The following is a 16,471-nucleotide window of genomic DNA, read 5'->3' on the forward strand; positions in this document are numbered from 1 at the left end:
TCCCCCTCTAAAAAACGTTGGGGGCGTATAAACTTCAGCTTATGGAACAAGGGGAGCATTGCCTTTACACCTTCTTGGCGGGTGCTCTGCTGCACATGGTTATGCCTCCATTTCCAGATCCAAACTGTTCTTGAGCTTTATTCTGAGGCAGGTGGGCTCCTCTCATGCACTGCTGACAGCTCCTTAGGAGGAGGGCAGAGCTCATATGGGCGGTTCTTGCAAAATTCTCAGGCACCCTGAGAATCTCCAAGCATAGCAGTTTCCAAGAGGCTGACCCTCCCCTCCATTCCTCTTCCAGCCTAGTGTTCCGTGGGTTTAGATAGGAAATGAGAGGTGGCCTGGCTGCGTTTTGGACCTTCTAGGGCATGCAGACTGCAGACACTTGCCCTTTGTTGATAGCTGCCTTCCCTGGCCCTGTGGCCATTTTACATGCCAGCCTGTTCAAGCCTCGGGGGCCTGCCTGCATGCAGCCTCCCCCCAAGCCAGATGCCGCTCTACTCCCTTCCCGCCCTTCCTTATTTCCCGTCCTTATTCCTGTCCTTATTTGTAGCTGGGTTTTCCAGATCCCTTCCTTTCTCTGGCTTCCCTGTTTCAGGGATCAAAGAACTGCTCTCCTCCCCGAAGTCATAGCTTGTCCCAGCAGATTTAGAATGTTACACCCAAATAACTAAGAGCACTTAGAGGCTCCATGTAGTTTGCCTGATTGGGGAGGGTGTCCTGTGACCACTAGTTCTTCAAAGGGATCCTGAGGCCTGGAACTGCTTTAATTACAGCCCAGTAATTCAGATGAAGAGTCAGTGCTCTACCAAAAGATGAATTTGAAGGGGAAGCCCATGTGCATTTGCAGTGGGAAGGGGTTTGCACACAATATGTTCTCAGAGGACAGGCGATGCTGTGCTCTGACCTGCCCCTGCTGCCACTCCCCCAGGTGGACCACTTGGATAAGAAAGGCCAGTGTGCGCTCGTGCACAGCGCCCTGCGGGGCCACGGCGACATTCTCCGCTACCTGCTGGCCTGCGAGTGGTCGGCTGGGCCCCGCCAGCCTGGCGCGCCGAGGAAGAGCCAAGCCCTGCAGCAGGCGCTGACGGCCGCCGCCAGCATGGGCCACAGCTTGGTGAGTGGGCACCACGGGCTCCTGCAGCCCGGTGGTCAGCTGCTTTGGCCAATCACCTTTTTTGAGTCATGTGCCTGTGGCCCCCTGAAGGAATGAAAGAAGATGAGGATTTCAAGAGAGAGCAGTTGCCTTGGACCACACATAGTGTCTTCTTCTGAAACAAGTGGAGCCTTTGGTAGCACTCATTCTCTTCTCCGCCTTATCTGCTTCTCTCTCCCTCCCCTTTTCTACTTTTACCCTCTAACCCTGCTGCTCTACATTTTCTCCTTTGATTCATTCTTTTGTCTTTATGACCTTTAAAAATAATCATGCGGAATTCTATTCTAAAACCCTTGAGTATTTGAAGGATTTTTAAAAATAGAACTTTAATGCTTTTGATATCATGTAAGCAAGAATGCTTGTCATTTGCGGTTCCTAGACTGAAGGAAAGCTTTATGCAGGATTTAAATAGACCATTTATTTCTGGTAAATGTCGGTATTCCTCAGTTTGAAGATTTAATTGTCATCTCCTGACCTGTGTGTCTTAGCTGTGAGTTTAACATTTTACTCACTCTCTTCCATGTATTTTTTACTCTGTTTTATCTCCAAGTAATTAGAGGTGCCAACATTTGATAAGATTCTTTACCCAAAATGGCTTAACACAAATTTGGATGCAAAGCTTGCCGATTGACTTGTGACATTGAAAACACAAGGACACACACACACACACACGGCTGAGAGGCTGATTTTTAATGGTCAAAACCTTAAAAGTGCACACACACACATATATATACACACAAACACACACATGCAGAAAATGTAGAAATGTAAAAAAGGAAAATGTTTTTCCTTTTTAAACTGTTGCCTAAACCTGAGTGGGTCCAGAGTGTGAAAAATCATCATGGAGAGGACAGTGAATGCTGCTCTTCAAACGTGACCCTCGTCTCAACTCATGTTCACCCCTTTGTTTTAAAGCTGCCTGGGAGGAGTGCTGTGCAGAGGAAGCCTCGGCGCAGCCGATAACCAGGTTGTGGAGCAGGATCCGTTCCCCAACAGACTGGAAGGGTGTATTAGTGTCCTGTGGCTGCTGTAACAACCTTAGTGACTTAACACACATTTATTCCCTACTGGAGGTCAGAGGCCTGTTATGGTGTCAGCAGGCCAGAATTCCCTTCTTTTCCTAGCTTCTAGAGGCCACGTGTATTCCTTAGCCCATGGCCCATCTTCCATCTGCAGAGCGCGCCTCTTCAGCCTCTGCTTCCGCCACACATCTCCTCCTTCCTCTGCCTTGTCTCCCCCTGTGTCCTCCTTACGAGGGCTGCTGCGATTATGTCAGGCCCGGCGGGATAATCCAGGGGTGCTCTCCTCGTCTCAGGATGCCCAACCTAATCCCGGCCGCCAGTTGCCTTTTGCCACACAAAGTGACATTCACAGTTTCAAGGATTAGGACATGGGCATATGGGGGGCAGCATTCAGCCCACCACGAAGGGTATGCTGTGAGACTCGAGGATGAGTCGGAGATGACCGCCTCCCCTCTCCTGAGCGGCAGCTTTCCTGCCGCCTCACCTGTGACTGAACTTGTTCTTTGGGAAGGATCGTGCTGTCTGCAGAAAAAACTATTTTGATAATACTTTGTAATTTTATTTTATTGAACAGGTATACATCACTCTGTTTTCCTTCCTTGTGAAAAATGAATTTACCATTTTTGGTGATTTCTGCAGAAACTGCACTTTATTGGATCTACCATATCCTTTGTTGATTAGGCTGGCATATTTGGGTCAGGTTGGAATTCGTTAGAATTCTGAGTACCTAGTGATCCTGAACAATGTTACTGAAATTCACTGGGATTATTTTTTTAAAAAATTCTTCTCAAAGTGAAAGTGTGACTAGCATATGAATTATGCTTGAAAACTTTTCATTATATGTTCTCTCCTCATGCAGCATGAGAGAATAATGGTTAAAAAAAAACACTCTCTCCTTTGATACGTGGGATATAATAAGCACATATTGCTATGAGAACTCATTAAATTACCTTGCCACTTCTGACAGGTGGTCCAGTGCTTGCTGGGAATGGAAAAGGAACATGAAGTAGACGTCAATGGCACTGACACGTTGTGGGGAGAGACAGGTAATTACGGCTGTGCGGCTTGTGATCTGGGCGGTTGCCTTGATGTTTTAACCCCTATTCTGGCCGAATTGGCTGAAGAACGACTTGTAATGCATGTGTTCCTATTTTTATTTTATCAAAAGGCATTTAAAGTGTAGAGCCTATGAAACTTCCCAGATGAGTAGTAAAACTTTGCCAGAAACATATAAAATTTGGATCACCATTGAATTAGATGAGCATTTACCATGCCTCTGAGCCTAAATAAGGTGCTCCTTTCTGGTTTGCCAAGTCTTCACAGATCCCAGCCAACCTGACCTTCCTGTGAACCGTGCAGAGTTAGCAGAGCAGGAACTTCCAGCCCTGTTTTCAAGTGAATGAAAACAGCAAGGAAGGCTGTGTCCTGCCCAGCCTGGTGGAATTGTTACAGGAATCCTGACCAGAACTCAGTCCTCATGAAAATACTGAATACAAGCTACAGAGTCCCTTGTCACTAACACAGGGTATGGGTGTGTATGCGTTTAACTGCAGTGTGGGGAGGAAGCCAGTTCGTTTTAATGAAGACTTGAGTTGGTTAGTTGACAGATCATTACAGATAATGCTTTGAAAATTTCCATTTGACTGAACTGATATGAGAAATATAAGAATTTAAATTGAGTTGTTGGTTGAACTATAGTTTCTAAACGGATGTAACCAAGAGTGTTTAATATGCATCTCCAGGCTATGTTCTCTGTGTGTATATAGCACATATGATTTCCATTTCTCATGCACAGATTTATTTCCAAATGCTTCTAAATTATTTGCTAACAAGCCAAATGATGATGTGTAGAGTTGATTTGCTAATTAACACTTCACTTAGGAAAAGCATCAGATTTTCCAGGCAGGGAATACAGGCCTGCCCTTTGAGCTTCATGGCCCCTGGGGGCCGTTGCCATTTCTGTGACTTTCCATTGCTTGCTCTGGAGATGTAGGAGTAGCTTGCATGGCTCTGCTACAAAGAAAGTGCAGGATCCCAAATAGGGCTGGGCTGAGCTCCGAGCTAAACGTGTATAGAGTCCTTCCCCCACCCTTTTGAATAGTGCAGGCTGCTCTGTAATTTGGTGAAAGTGCTTATCAAATTCTGTAATGTGCTGTGGGTGGTGATGCACCGGAACAGATTAGAGCTTGGCTTTGCTGAGTGTCAGAAATCCATATCCCTTTTCTTTCCTTGCCTACTTTAGCACCTTGGGCAAGTCACCCAAACTCGGTTTGTCTCCCCATGAAATGAGTTCAGTAGTGCCTGCCCTCTAGGATGATGGTGAAGAGTAAACGAGATAAAGCAATCTTCTCAAATGTGCCGAATGATAAGAATCTCCTGGGGCACTTTTGCCTAGAAATTCTGATTTACTAGGTCTAGAGGGTGAGCCCAGGACTATTTTTGTAACAAGCATCCCATGTCAGTTCAGGTGATTTGTGGCTTAAGTAAAGTAGAGAACCACTGTGGAAAGGCTGCCTAAAGTGCCCAAGATGATGATTCTGGCTCATGTTCACTTAGCTTAAATGGGAAGACCTAACCTTTACTATTCAAGATGATGATGATTGTTCTGGTTTGTTTTTGTTTCTCCTGGAAGGGAAAATCCAGAAAAGGGCTGCATTTAAGGGCTCTCTGTAAGCTCTCTCTTTTGTCTCGTGATGACCAGTCCTGAATTTCAGTATTTGCCCCTTGAGAATCTGCCATTCAGTGAATGGCTAAAGGGAAAACTGAGAAAAAACTACAGACTCCCCATCAGTCTTAATTAAAAAACAAATAAGAGGCCAGCCCGTCCCTTCCAAAGCCTCATGCAGAACCCTCAGACCACTTTTGTAACCTCCGAAGCAGTTTACACCCCTCCTCAAGCAGTCATTCTGGTGAATTTTGTCAGCCAAGAGTGTCTTTGAGAAACTTTTTTTTTTTCATCCAAGAAAAATCAGTTTCTCAGGCTTAGAGGCTCTCTGAACTGCTCTTTGGACTGCGGGTCAAAAAAGCCAATCTGGTCGTCTTTGTGCATTTGTCAGTTGGGCACCTCTCCCCCATGTTCTTTCACAAATGTCCACCATTGCCTACTACCCCAGGCCCTCCTACTTTCCATGGCTGTGTTTGTCACAGAATCTCTGGAACCCTTGGGGGACAGTCTAGAGAAGAGACCATGGGGAGCTTTCCACAAATGTGAGCTGCATTGCCACAGTGTGAGGTCTGTGTTTGGGATTTGGCCACCTGGGGTCCACCAAGGGTCCTGACCTGTTACCTGGCCCTGAATGTGGGAATGAGAGCAAACAAGGCAGACGGACAGCCTTCCAGAGCAGCCTGCTACAGTCTGCTGAGCACTGAAGGACCAGATAATGGTGGCATGAGCCAGTGAGCAGCTCACAGGCCTGGTTCTCATCAAGCCTCATCTTTAAGCAGCAAACCCTGGAGGTTCCCCAGCTGCATTGTTTTTCATTGCCAGGAACCCTCAGAAGTAAAAGTGATTGTTTCCCTTCCTGGTTTTGTTTGGTCCTCAGTCTTGGGAGTGGTCAGTGACACTTTGTGTCCAAAACACTCTTGAATGGGCCTTGCCCATCATCTTCAGGCACAGCACATGGTAGAATCCTGAGTCCTGACTTTCATCTGGAATGTGGGGAGATGACATGACAGAACAACCAGAAGGTTTGTATGAATATGTCTTGGAAACCTTGTATAAATATATAGCTGTCTGTGCAGTATAGATTCAGCCATAAAGAGCTTAGCTTTAAAATACCAGCTGATAGGGTTCCAAGTCAGGGTCTCTTTGGTCTGTCTTGGCTCACCCCACTGCTTTCTGTGCAGGGACCACCCTGCTTGGAGCAGAGCTGCCTGCCCGTGTCTTCTCACTCACAGCCACATACTGGAAGCGGGGCATGAAATCCTTACACAAGGTTCTTTTCCATCTTCCTTCTGGGAGAGGCCCTCAAAATCCGTGTTTATCTGCTTTATGTACATTGCAGAAGTGTGGTTTTCATGCCTGCTGCTGGTTGGAAGCAGTGGGTTATCAGGGAGCGGTGGGTCACAGGTGGGTCACAGCCCTAAACAGCAGCCCCAAGCTGAGGCCCCTCAACCCTCGGGCCAGTTGGTGGGATGGACGGTCCTGGCCCCTCAGTGCCCCGGCATCTCCTGTTGACCTAGAGTCATAATCAGCATATTCCTTCCCCCAGATCTAAAGGGACTGGAGAGTGTATATTAGATTTTTAAGATATTCTTTGGAAACGGTTACAGTGTTTTGTTTTTGCAGTTTATTGCAGTAAACTATAGCTTTTAGAAAGCTGCTCTTGTCGAATAACCAGTATTCTACCCATTTTGAAGGGTACTGTAATTTCCATAAATTTCTCTCTTCACTGTATCTGGGGCTGTTTGCTTTTCAAGTCTGCTTGATGTTTCCAGCCAGGCCCTTCAAAAGTCTGTTCCACTGGGCTACCCTTCCATTGTTCCGGTAGCCCATTAGCCCATCATCATCATCATCATCATCATCATCTCCTCCCCCTCCCCCCTCCTCCCCCTCCCCCTCTTCCTCTCCCCCACCCCCCCAATCACCAGAAGGATGGTAGGAAATGAAGAGTGGGCCTGCCGCCCTGTCTCCACCAGCAGCTCCCCCCGGGGCTGGAGATGCCGTGACTGCGGGGCCATTCGCAGGCTTGGGCAGGCACCCAGTCCCGTGGTTTCTGGGCAGCCGGCAACATGAAGGGAGCCCGTCAGAGACTAGTGTTCTCTCTGAGGCATTCCACAGCCATGACAAGTAAGTGCTGGATCCCACAAGGCCCAGCTAAACTGAGTTACTGTTTCCTTGTGAGTGTTTGATCTGAATTAGCCCAAACGGAAATGATGGGAGATGCTTAACTGGTGACCTCATGCTGTTGTGCGTTGTTAGAGGATCTGCGTTTCCACACTGCGGGCAGCTCTTAAGTCTGTGGGCTACTGTCTGTGCTCCTGGTCAGAACTTCTCGGTTTGGAGAGGGGATTGGAGGCCCTTCTGTGGAGGATCTGCCTTTTTATGTGCAAATACGCCTGCCTGTAAGCAAAGCCTTCCCCACCCTTAATTCCTTTGAATCACTCTGCAGTTCCCTTCGTAGCCCTTGCCACTTACAAATTTTGTTGTTGCTGCTTATTGGATAACTGTCTGTTTTTCCCGAATTGTAGGCTCCGAGAGGGCAGAAAGTACTGTGCCTCTTGTGCTCACCTCTGGGTATGGCACGTGTCTAGCCTAGAGCTATTCAACAGATCTTTCTTCAGTGCTGGAAATACTCTCTTCTGGGCTGTCCAGGGTGGTAGCTACTAGCCATGTGTGGCTGTTGAGCTTTTAAAATATGGCTAGTGCACCTGAGGAACTGAATTCATCCTCTTATTTTATCTTAATTAACTTTAAATCTCCACATGTGAGTAGTGGCTACTGGATTGTACAGGGCAGGTCTAGTCCAATGCATGTCCCATTGTGTGAGTGGACATGTGGAGTTAAAGAAAACCAATTTTAGGATAGGGGACATTCACTTGGCAGAATAATTTGGGAGAAATATTTTTTGTTGGGGGCTGGGTAGGAGCCCAGTTTCCTAATTCCCTTGTGTTGGGGCACAGATCGGGTCCTGGATACCAGGGCGGCTTAGAAAGTCTTTTCTGAGTCAGTAACATGTGTGCCAAGGGTGTGGTTGTGTGCTGGGCTGTGTCATTGGAACACACAGATTGTAGCCACCAAATGTGCTGTGAGCATGGCTGATGGGACAGAATGGCCCATGCCAGCCCATCTTTGCATCCATAACATCTCCCTTTTTGCACCACCAGGCTGGACTGGCCAGCTCAGGATGGGCTGAGCCCTCATGCTGACTCTGGCAGTGGCCCCTCCCCAACTCTGTGTCCCCAGCCCCGAGGGTTCTGCTTACTGCATGATAGGTGGTCTGTCGGCAGGCCTGGAGCCCTGGGCTTCACACGTGGATAGGACGATGTCCTGCCCAAACACTGGAAAAACACTTTATTTGCCTCTATTTCCAAGAGGGGCTGCATTTTCTCCCTAGTAAACTGAGTAGTTATTAGTTGCACAGCATGCCTCCCTTCTCATCGTGCCTTGGGGCGGTTTAACTCAGCACTGGTATGCTAATCACAGTTGGACAATGGATTGTATTTCATATTTGACGTTGCCAATGTTTCTGTGAGTTCCCTCTTGTCTCCGTGGCCCTGGTTTAACTCCTGCTGTGTGGCTCTTCTGTCCTCCTGGAAGTGAGGTCTTCTCCAGCTCTCGGTCAAGGTAGATGAGGCCACAGACATCTGGGCTCCCCACCACCAAGGCTGCCCGGAGCACTGCACACGCTCCGGGGCACGGGTGTCTTATCGCTGGCTTAAAAACGACCCTTTGTTCATTAGAATTTAGCACAAGTTTTTGTTGTTAGAATTTCTCACAGGTTTTTATTGTTGAGGTAGGAGGGACTGTTATTTGATAAGAATTTAAACCAAATTTAAAAACTTACTGGGTTGAGTTGAGCATTCACCTACATGCCCACATCAGGGCAGAATTTCAGATGAGAGCCTGGAAGGAAAAGGGTTTGGCCATTGCTTGTTGGGGCGTGTGGAGAATGTGTGTTAAGCTGAACAATGGATGGAATTTTCTAAATGTATCCTGTAGAAAAAGCTAAGTGACTTGCTGATGTATGTCAAGATATTCGATTTTTAGAGGTTCCAAGCATCTCACTGCTACTGTGAGGTACTTGCCAATGCATTCCTTCCTCTGCCAGTGCTTGTTTTAAGAAAATGGAGCAAGGTCAATGGGGGTGGAAATCCGGATTTCTGTCAGTCCACCAGAAGTTCTTGATTGTCTTTGGCAAAAAAAGCATGGAAGTATGAAAGAGGGAAAACCCAGGACCCTAGAGGGTGTGGGGAAGAGGTAATCCAGGACCCAGGAGGAGCAGGAAGAAGGTGAGGGAATCCTGGACCCTGGAGGGAGAGGGCTGGGCTCGAGGGTTACTGAAACAGTGGAGGCAGATGGGGGGTCAGAACTGAGGCGAGCTAGGTTTGCCACACCCTGTCCCCTCCTGCTCCGGCAGACCCCTGTGGTTTGCTCCTGGAGTGGGTGCATCCTGGAGCTCACCTCTCTTCTGAGCGGGCAGCAGGGGTCTGCAGATCTGAGGTGTCCCTGCCTCACCCGGCAGGGCTGAGGGCAAGGATGGGAGCATGTGGAGAGCCCACAAAGTGCATCTCAGTCACAAAGGAACTGGTAGCCTGACTACTTGCTAGAAGTCCTCTCATGACCTTATCATGTTTTTGCTTTACGTGATGTCTATCTTTCCAGTGAGTGGTTCCTTCCTGTTCATTAGGAAAACCCATCTTCTACTGAAAAATCTACATTTTGGTAGCTCATATCATCCTTATCAGCAAACACCACTGCTTATATTTTCATTCAGTCCTGCAAGGACTACAGATTGTTCATACACAGCTCCACAGAAAACTGTAATTTTTTCTTTCAACTTCTTATTGAAGTGGCATTTGGAATTATTTTCTGAGACCAGGTGTGAATTTATATGAAGAGGTTTTGTGGAAAGCTTACTTTTTACACCTTGTGTGTGTCCTCAGCATAACTGAGCACGTACCCAGATTTAAAGGAAAGAAGGAAGAACGGAACATTACATACATGCTTTAAATGGTTGGGTGTGGAAGAGAGTCTATGAGGAATGTGAAGGTTCTCTGCACACTTTAGAAATGACAGCTGTTTAAAGCTGTGATCTTCTGTCAGATTTTTAAAAGAACAAAGACTGTATGAAGTATGACTTGTGTATGCTTTAGGAAATTGTTTTTAAATTGAGTTTATGTTATTTATAGCACACATTATTCCTCAGAGGATTTGAAGAGGTTTATTTGAAACAGTATACAAGAGAATAGGACCCAAGGAGCAAACAGATCTCCCCCACAGTGTCCTGTGTGTTTGCCACATTGAGCTCCTGTGTTGGCCTCAGGGTGGGACCAGAATTGGGAGACCCACGCCGTCGTTTTAGACTAGTCTTACTGTCCAGGGGAGAAAACCTAGTTCTTCAGGGAAAGAGATGTGTGTCTGGGACTTTAGTTCTGAAACACTTGTAGCAGCTGTTGCGTATTTTTAAAGGAGACTTTCTGGAGCCAACAGTGTATTCCAGCCCTGCCACCCGCTGTGTGACCTTAGGCAAGTTGTTTAATTCCTCTGAGCTTTATTTCCCTCCTCCATGAAATGGGGTTAACAGTGGTTCTTGCCTCAGAAAGGCTGGTTGTATATTAAGAGTTTATGGATGTGAGTTGCTTAGAACAGTGCCTTGTTCTTGGTAAGCTCCACGTAGGAAGCACTTTATAAAAAGTGCCAGTGTCTATTATTAAAACACGTTAGGATTATTTGTTTTGACAACATGACTCCAAGTTCGTTCAGCTGCATGGATTCAATTCCTGGCTCTGGCACTGTGATTTGGGGCAAATTATTTAATCTCTTTGTGACTCAATTCTTCATTGTAATAAAGTAGACACAAGAACCATTTCTAATTCAAAGGACTTTTGTGAAGATGGAATGAGAATTCACCCAGAGTATTTTAAATAGCACAGCTGTCAGTGGTGAAGTACTCAGTAGATGTTATATGCTACCAGGATTGTGATAATTTGATTGTTAATTTATTATTGTAATATACTACTAATTTGTTCTACATTTGGTCTTGATAAGAGTATTTAAACGAGCATGTAAGAGACAGAATCTTACTTTGCCATTACTTAGTGAAAACGAAGTCATAGATGAAGGACAGAAAAGAAAATTTTGGTCACATGTGAAGTCTGTTTAGAGGCAGTTGCACATTTTATTTTCTAAAGACTGCCTTGGCAATTTGAGATTCATGCTTAATCTTTAATCCATACTCACAGACTGCAAGCATGTTTTTACAGTAGGATTTAACATGTCAGGAGAGTTCTGGTTCCCGAGACTTGTTTTCTTCCTTGTTTGGACCTCTCAGAGGTCGCTTGTTGGGAAACGGGGTGATGGGGGGTGGGGGTGCTGCTTGGTTGCCGCCTGTTGCCTCTTAACTCGGATTCCCGCTACTTGACCCCAGCCAGGCCCTCCTGGGAGTGTTTAGCCAAATGGAGAACAATAAGGAAGGGTCATGGGGGTGTTGCAAACAAAGCCCTGTTGAATGCAGAGAGTCCCGGGCAGCCCTGGCTTCCCGTGCACAGGCCCCAGTGGCTGTCCTGCCCTCTGAGCGGCTCGGCCCAGGCCTGGTCATGCTGGAGGCTGGCTGCAGACCTCAGGGCCTGCAGGGTCTCCCAAGGCTATTACCTTTTTCAGTAAGGGCAGTCCTTATTATGGTGTTTCGTTTTGTCCTTTAAACTCTCAAGGATTAAATCAAATAACTGTTTGGTCTTTGCAGAGATGAATTTATTGCTGCTTGTGTGTTCTGTCTAAAGGAAACTCCCCCTCCCTCAAGGATGGAAGGAAATGCCTAACAAAGCAAACTGTAAGATTTGGCTTTTATAAATCTTAGCAGTGTACCAAGAAGGTGGGGGAGGGTGTTGCCTTGCCTTTTTTGGTGGGCATGCTACTTTGACTCATTTAGAGGATTTGGGGTCTCTAAGACCTTCAGCGTGACAGATGGGTCCAGCTCCAGACGGCAACAAAACACAACACAGGCTGTGTCCAGCCTTCCACACACAGTGCCCTAGAAGGGCAGTGGTTACAAAGTGCAGAGCTGGGGACGAGCTGTCATTCCCAGAAAATTTCTTAAAAATGTCCAGTCCCTAATTCTAAATTCTCTTTCACCTTTTCAATTTTCAGCACTTTATATACACTTTACTTTTGTCCTTTTTTTTCACAGCTAAATAGGCTTGGCCCAGCAAGCCTCAGTTGAGGTTCAAACATCACTGCCTTTGTCATATCACATTTGTTTCCACCTTTGTTGCAATTAGTTAACATCGGGAGACCCAGGCTCCTTACAAATATTGGCACTTCATTTTTCCATTTTCCATTCATTTTTATAAAAGTTGAGGAAGTCCAATAAAATAGGAAATAAATTATGCAAATAAACACAAATACAGGCAATATCAAACCATTCTGCCCAAATCAAACTCTCAGCCCTCAGGAAGTGCCTTTCTGCAGGTGCAAACTCTTCTGCTGATGTGCCCAGTTCTGGCCTCGGAGGACAGTTTGGGTCCTCGGCATGTGCCGTGTTACAAGGCGGTTGTACGGAAGGGGGAGCTGCCTCTGTTCACCCTGTGTGCTCTGACCCAGTGCCATTCTTTCCTAGTCTGCAGTTTGGGTGCCAAAGCACATGACGGGAATAAAGTTCTCTTGTTAGAATCCGTAAGCCGTGGCATCCCAAACACACCCAAGCATGCACAGCACATCCATGTGCTGTTAATTTTTACAGACAGCTCAGTTTGTGGAATGACCATGTTCCTGGTAAGTTCACAGTTGCTTTTGTAAATCAAATCTTCTCCCTGAGAACTTTAATATAGAAAATATTCCTGCAAATGATCCACTTTATAGTACAAAGAATTATATCTCTTCGATAGGTTTTTAGTAAGTTCAGATTGTTGACTGTCAGTCAGGTTTTCCTTAACAGTATTGCTGAGGTGAAATTATTCAGGGTCTTCAATAAATGATACATGTTTTCATGGGAATTTAATAACAAAAGTACTTAACACCTTGTTAAGGGTTTTGTAAGTAAATGAAATTGTGTTCAATATGAGTCCTAAAAAGTGTCCTGTGTTCACATTGATTCGTTTTACAGCTTCCATTTCCTACCCGATCTTTATTCTCCGTCTTTGTCTTTTGTGGCTAGAAAATAAGGTTGTTCACCAGGGCTCTTCTCCCATCTGGGTCCCCATCCCTCTTGTTTCCTGGCCAGGCAGAGTGAGTTGACCCTTGTTAGTTAGAGTCTGTTGGTCAGCTCAGAGGTCCTGCTTTTCGGTAAAATGGTTGGAATTCCTGAGCATAGTTTTGCAGTGATAATGTTTGCTTAAGCAGACAGTTGACTCTTCTTTAGTCCAGCTCATTTCCGAATATGGTGTCCTTAAATCCTTGTGGCTGCTGAAACTTGAGATATGCCCTAGTCCCAGAAGCTCAGAGTGATGGGTCCCCCCAAAATTAAAGCTGAATTTAAAAAGGAAAACAAGTTCTGTTCGGTCCTTCAGCATCATTTACAGATGAGAGCCTCTTTAAGAATCTGTGTGCAGAATACGGTCAACTTGAAGCCTGAGTACTGAGTAAAGTCTGTGGGACTCTCTTCCAGCCTGTGATTATAGGTTCTGATCACCTCTATAGGAAGCTAACCCCCCAGTACACCCGAAGTCAGGCTGTAACGAAGAGGAGGAGGAGGAGGAATCCAACTGTCCCAGGCCCAGGGCAGCACCCTCGTCCGCTTGCCAGCTGCTCCAGCTTCTGGCTTCTCTGCCGCCCCTGTAAACAGAGCCCCTATTTTTAGTGCAGGGCTGTCATTTCTGATGTGCTGCTGTTGCAAAAATTCAGCAGCAGCTGCAACAGAAATCCCGATTTTAAAGCCCCATTTATAGTGTGCAGGAAACGTGTTTACCAAATAAAAGAGAATGGAATGTGGGCCGAGTGGACAGCTTCAGGCTCGTCAGATGCCTGAGCCGCACGTTTCCTCCCACCCTGGCGCCCGGCTCTGTGTGGCTGCCTCCCCAGCGCTGCAGGCGGAGGAGGAGAGGGGCTTGTTCCTTGCCTGCCGGGGAGTTGCACAGGAGCAGCAGGTCTGGGTGGTGGCTCGATGCTCAGTCTTCCATCTCACAGACCTTTCATGGGTTCATGTTCTCATGAACCCAGATGATGCACATCCAGTGCCCAAGCCCCACATTGTTAGGAATCTTGAACAGCATCATTATGACAGGAACGGATTGGAATGTGGGGTTTTCCAGGGGAGCGAGGAGCCCTGCCCGGGACTTGCATGTTTAGATGTCATAATACTGGGCAGCCTCACCTTGGCCGCTGGTTTTCAGTATCTTGGCTTTGGTCCTCCCCACCCTCGCCATGCATCATTGTATAAAACTCATATAAATGCTACTCTGTTTGTGCAAATTTATTTCATGAGTCTCCATGTATGATGATCAGTAACGATGCCGAGCCTGCTCACTTAACACAAGCCTGAGTGGCACCTGCAGTCTAAATGAGCTATAGCATCCACTTCACTTCGGAGTTTTGTTTTGGTTTCAGTGTCTTGAGAAAATCTGCATTTATCCCAATGGCAACTGTGGTTGACAGTGGCTTTTCTTGGAGTTGTAAGTAATTCTTTGGTAGACAGATGAGAGGAAAAGCATCGTTATACAAGGCCTGCCAAGGACAAGCGACTGCAGTCACATGTGTCGATGTGTTGGTGGGCCTTAGAGTATTAAAATTTGGTAGCAACAACTGCATGGGGTGGGATTGTTTATTACTAATTTTTAAATAGTCAAAGTGTATTTAAAGAATGAACTTAGAATTAAACTTTTGCTGAATCTTTGGCCTCTTCCTAAATCTGATTCCTTTTGACCCCTTATCTTCTATACAAAGAAGGAAACAAGCCCAGAGACCTCGTGGAGTTGCCATGGTCACACACAGCATCTGGGACTAGACCCACGTGCTCAGGTCTCTTGGACAGTGCTGTTTCCAACCCCAGGCATCCTCTCTCCTGCATCCTGCAGTCCTGGGGAGTCCTGGCATTCTGAAAGCCGTGTGCAGGCCCTCTGCGCCCTCGGCTGTGGTGGCTCCACTGAACACACGTAGTGGCAGCTTCCTGACTTCTCCTGGGGACCTTGGCTGGCTTTTCCAGTTGCATCCTTGGGATGTTAAGGGGACTGGGTCCCACTGCATGCAAAGTAATGTTTCACCATAGAGGGAGAGGGGAGAGAGGCTTTTCAGGAGAACATGCAGTTAGAAGTTGCTGTGACTCATGGGGAAATATAACTGCTTTGGATTTTGGAAAATCTTGGGAACTAGCAGATGCCCACTCCCTCTGGTACCCATGCTGAGGCCTGGGAAAGCCGAGAGCCAGGTCTCTGTCTTCCTCTGTTCTCCCCAGCCCCCAGTGCTGTCTGTTTGAAGTGACCATCAGGACAGAACCTCCTTAAACACACTTTTCTGGGGGAAATGTGCTGCCCTATTAACTGCAAAGGAGGTGGCCAGTGCCCTGGGTGGCGTGTGAGGGAGAGTCTGCAGGGACTGGCTGGGCCCACGCAGCATATCTCATGTCCCTGGGCTGTCGTGTCTACCCTACAAGGCAGCAGTCTGCAATGAAACAATGAAGAGGGATGGTCTCCTCACTGTGGGGCCCCACTCCCTCCGAGAGCAACTGAGGATGAGCAGCCGAGTGAGAGGCTTGCACTTGTGGAAGGATATGGGAGTACTTGCCCTCCCACCCTCTTCCTAGGCCTGACTGTCACCTCCTTGTGTCCCCTCAGTGAGGACCGCCTGCCTCACGGGCTGCCTCGTTCAGCCCTGAGTCCCACCTTCCTCCTCACTTTCCCAGCTGGGAAGGCCTCTGGCCCCTGGGTTAGAACAGAGCTTGGGTGATCAGAGGGCAGAGGCAGTGCCTCTCTGTGACATGTGAAGAGGTGATGTTGCCACCGCATCTCACTGTGTCCCTCTGGTTGGTCTGTGGAGGAGCCGCTGCTCGTCACAGGGAGATCAGGCCCTGATGTCGGATTTACATCTTGCTGTGTGTCTGGTACCTGGGGCTGCTGTCAGTCCAGAGACGGGGTCTGCGGAGGCTGGGTGTGCCAAGGCACCCATGGAGATCCAGCCACTGTCCTGGGCCCTCTGCACCTGAGGAGTCCAGCTGAAGCAGGCCCTGTCTTTTCTACAAGGAGGCCCACGGGTTGGACTTGCCCAGCCCTGCTCCAGCAGTGGTCAGTTTCTGAACCACGTCCGAATAGAGTCACACTGTGTGTATTCTTTTGTGCTTTGTTTCTCTGAATCCATTTAAGTTTATTTAGAGACTGACCTGTTCTGTTGCATTTAGCTGCACAGCATTTCTTTGCATTGCTGTGTAGTATTGCATTGTTGAATTGTACCACCATGTATTGATGCATTCTCCTGCTTCCGATTTTAGGCTGCCGTGAGCATTACTGTTCAGGTCTCTCTGTGCATTTGAGCAAGAGTTTCTCTAGGGTGCATGCTTCCTGGGTTCATTGCTGGATTGTGGGACAGATGCATCTTCGACTTTATGAGATAGTGTCACACTGTCAGCGGGTGACCCAGTTTTCTGTCTCCCAGCAGTGGTTAAGCATTCCCGTGGTTCCATATCTGGTTCTCAGTTATTTGGCTTAATAA

At 47.1% G+C, this 16,471-nt stretch overlaps 1 protein-coding gene across 12 annotated transcripts in view; it reads left to right on the plus strand.

Moving 5' to 3' along the window:
* The window catches only part of TANC1 (tetratricopeptide repeat, ankyrin repeat and coiled-coil containing 1), a 250,240-nt gene that overhangs the window by 218,561 nt on the left and 15,208 nt on the right, over positions 1-16,471 (plus strand). For all 12 annotated transcript variants that reach the window (XM_037848509.1, XM_037848510.1, XM_037848511.1 and 9 more), the window contains 2 exons: positions 929-1,114; positions 3,143-3,221. In XM_037848509.1, the coding sequence (XP_037704437.1) occupies positions 929-1,114; positions 3,143-3,221 (265 nt within the window). The remainder of the gene's footprint in view (positions 1-928; positions 1,115-3,142; positions 3,222-16,471) is intronic.

The sequence above is a fragment of the Choloepus didactylus genome, chromosome 9, assembly GCF_015220235.1.
Source record: "Choloepus didactylus isolate mChoDid1 chromosome 9, mChoDid1.pri, whole genome shotgun sequence".
NCBI lineage: Eukaryota > Metazoa > Chordata > Mammalia > Pilosa > Megalonychidae > Choloepus > Choloepus didactylus.